Raw genomic sequence first — 2,839 nt, forward strand, 5'->3', positions numbered from 1 at the left:
TATCACTGATAATAGTATGGATGACTTTATGCAATCTTTGAGTAATCACCTTTGAGATGATCTTATACAATACAGTGCAGCAAGCAATAGGTCTGAACTCTTTCACATTCTTTGGGCTGTGAACCTTAGGAATCAGTGATACAAGTGTGCAATTAAATGGTTTAAAGAGGTTTCCTGTGTTGAAGAAACTTTTAACAGCATCGATAACATCATGCTCAATGACCTTCCATGTATGTTTAAAGAAAAAGGCATTATATCCATCAATACCTGGAGCCTTATCATTCCCTATGGACTTCAAAGCTTCTACTATCTCTTGATCAGTTATTGTTGCACAAAGCTGGATTCTGTGCTGTCTTGATAGAACTGGTCCTCTTTTCATCACCTTAGTGTTTATAGCTGGTAGTCTAGCTGCTGCTGTGCCCATTAAGCTCTTATAAAATGAGACAAATTCATTCTGAATCTCTTGGGGTTCATAAAACATCCTTCCATCTAAGGACATCAAATTTCTGATGAGCTTCTTATTATTTCTCTCCTTTATCACTGAGCTAAAATATTTATTGTTTGCATCTCCCAACTTAATCCACATTGCTCTTGCTTTTTGCCTGAGTGCATTTTCTTCTAACATAGACCATTTTTCAAGCTTTGTAAGGATTTCCTTTTCTTTACCTATCAAATCATCTTTAGCTTGATTACTGAGTTGATTCTGCACTTCTGCAAGCTCATTTCTAGCTTCTTCAATCTGTTTGCTAATGTATTTGAATTCTCTATTATTCAACTGCTTTAGGACATGTTGAAGGGACTTCAGTTTGTTCCACACCATCTTCATTGAGTCCTTTCCTTTCTCCTGTTTCCATACTTTCTCCACAATGTCCAAGAAGGATTCATGCTCAGTCCATATATTAAAAAACTTAAAGTGTACTTTTACTTGCTGGTAAGTTTGATGAAGTATCAAATGCATTGGACTATGATCTGAGACCCCTGGATTGCCATATTCTAGTATGACATGCCCCTATTTATCCATCCAATCCTCATTCCCAAAAGCTCTATCAATCCTGCTTGAAATCCTTGCATTACCACTCTGCTTGTTGTTCCATGTATAGTAATTACCTTTCCATTGCACCTCATTAAGACCCATGACCTTGACACAATTTGAGAAATCTTTTATCTCATTCTCATTGACAGGAACTCCAGCTAACCTATCTTTGGGAGACAACATAGCATTAAAATCTCCTACAATAATCCAAGGGTGGTTAACATTTTGTCCTATCTGGATCATATCACTTCACAAACTCTTTCTTTGCTCAATGGTATTAAATCCATACACAACTGTGAGATGAAATTGGAATCCTTTGCTTCTTTCTTGTATATAACAATGTATCATCTGAGCTGCACTTGTAATCAGCTTAACCTCATACCAGCTATCATCCCATATAATCCATATTCTCCCATGTACTGCATCTTTGTAGTTGTTCAAACAGTTCCATCCTGCAGCTATGTTATTAATTGTTGTCCTAGTATTGTTCTCTTTAACTCTAGTTTCAATTAAGCCAGCCAAAGTAACTTTATTATTCTGTAAACACTTCTTTATTTCCTTCTGCTTATATCTCTTATTCATGCCTCTAACATTCCAAAAGGTCCACTTCATTAGCAAGATTTTGAAGTTCCACCCCTATCCATAGGCAATGACACCAGTTTGCTATTCATTAGACTCTCAAAACCATTCCTTATAGGTATAGCTGATAACATTGGAAAGTTTGACAGGCTAAAATTCCAGCTGAGTGTTCCCATTGTTAGGCCTTAAGCTTATTTCTAGAGTTTGGATTACCTGATCATTCCTTATCTCATTTTCCTCTTCCTGTACAGAATGAGGTTCATCTTCTTTGATCTCTACACCTTTTCTTTGTTCCACTACCTTCCCCTCTGTTGAATAGGCCCTTTATACTGCCAGGCCTGTGTAACTTTTTTCCAGGGCCTTCTCTTCTTTGGCTGTTCCTCCATTGCTGTATCTTGACATTGATGTCCAATTCTCTGACATTTATCACAATATACAGGCTTCCATTCCATCACCACATCTTGCATAAATGTTCTACCATTTGGATCCTTAACTACTATCTTCTCAGGCATAGGTTTAGTTACATTAACCTCAATCAACATTCTAGCATAGGAGATTCTAGTCTGTTTAGTGGTACATTCATCAGCAAACAATGGCACACCTATTGCACTAGCTATGCGACTCAGAGATCCAGCTCCCCAACAATTTAATGGCAATTTTGGAAAGTTTACCCATAGTGGTATTTCAGTTAGGAACTCTTTACCAAACTCAAACTCAGCACTCCATTGTTTCAGTATTATAGGTCTATTACTAATCGTATAAGGCCCTGAGTATAGCACTTCATTCATGTCTATCAAGCTTTTAAACTTGATTATGTAGTATCCTTCATCATGAAGAAACACCTCAGGCTTCTCCCCTTTCGACCAGTTCATCATTCCATATCTATTCATAGTATTAAAACCAGGACATTCACCAATTACATGTGCTATTAATGCATATTTCCATTTGTCCTCTTCAACCTGTACTTCATCACTTTCAAGTTGCACCATGGTTTGCCCATTCACTATTTGTGGAGGGAAGTACGTCAAGTTCATTCTATTATTAGCTACTCGATTATTTTTAAACATGTTAACTCATGGTTCCTTCCTCTTCTCCTCTACCTGATCTCCCTTACTTCCAGTTACTGTTTCATTGCCTTCCATCTTGCTCCCATCCTCAGATTGATCTAGATCTGAGTTGTTGTGATCATCTTCCTTCTCCAGTGAATAGTTTAAGCTCAAATTTCTT

The 2,839-nt window shown here is 37.3% G+C and overlaps 1 protein-coding gene across 1 annotated transcript; it reads right to left on the reverse strand.

Annotated features, from left to right (window-relative positions):
- Positions 1-1,009: 1,009 nt before the first annotated feature.
- On the reverse strand, positions 1,010-2,601 carry LOC101261248 (uncharacterized). Its single transcript, XM_004243754.1, has 3 exons — positions 1,913-2,601; positions 1,291-1,619; positions 1,010-1,230 (listed from the first exon to the last, which is right to left on the reverse strand). The coding sequence occupies exons 1-3, from the start codon at positions 2,599-2,601 to the stop codon at positions 1,010-1,012; spliced, it is 1,239 nt and encodes a 412-aa protein (XP_004243802.1).
- Between the last annotated feature and the right edge of the window lie 238 nt (positions 2,602-2,839).

Source organism: Solanum lycopersicum, chromosome 7 (genome assembly GCF_036512215.1).
Source record: "Solanum lycopersicum chromosome 7, SLM_r2.1".
NCBI classification, from domain to species: Eukaryota; Viridiplantae; Streptophyta; class Magnoliopsida; order Solanales; family Solanaceae; genus Solanum; species Solanum lycopersicum.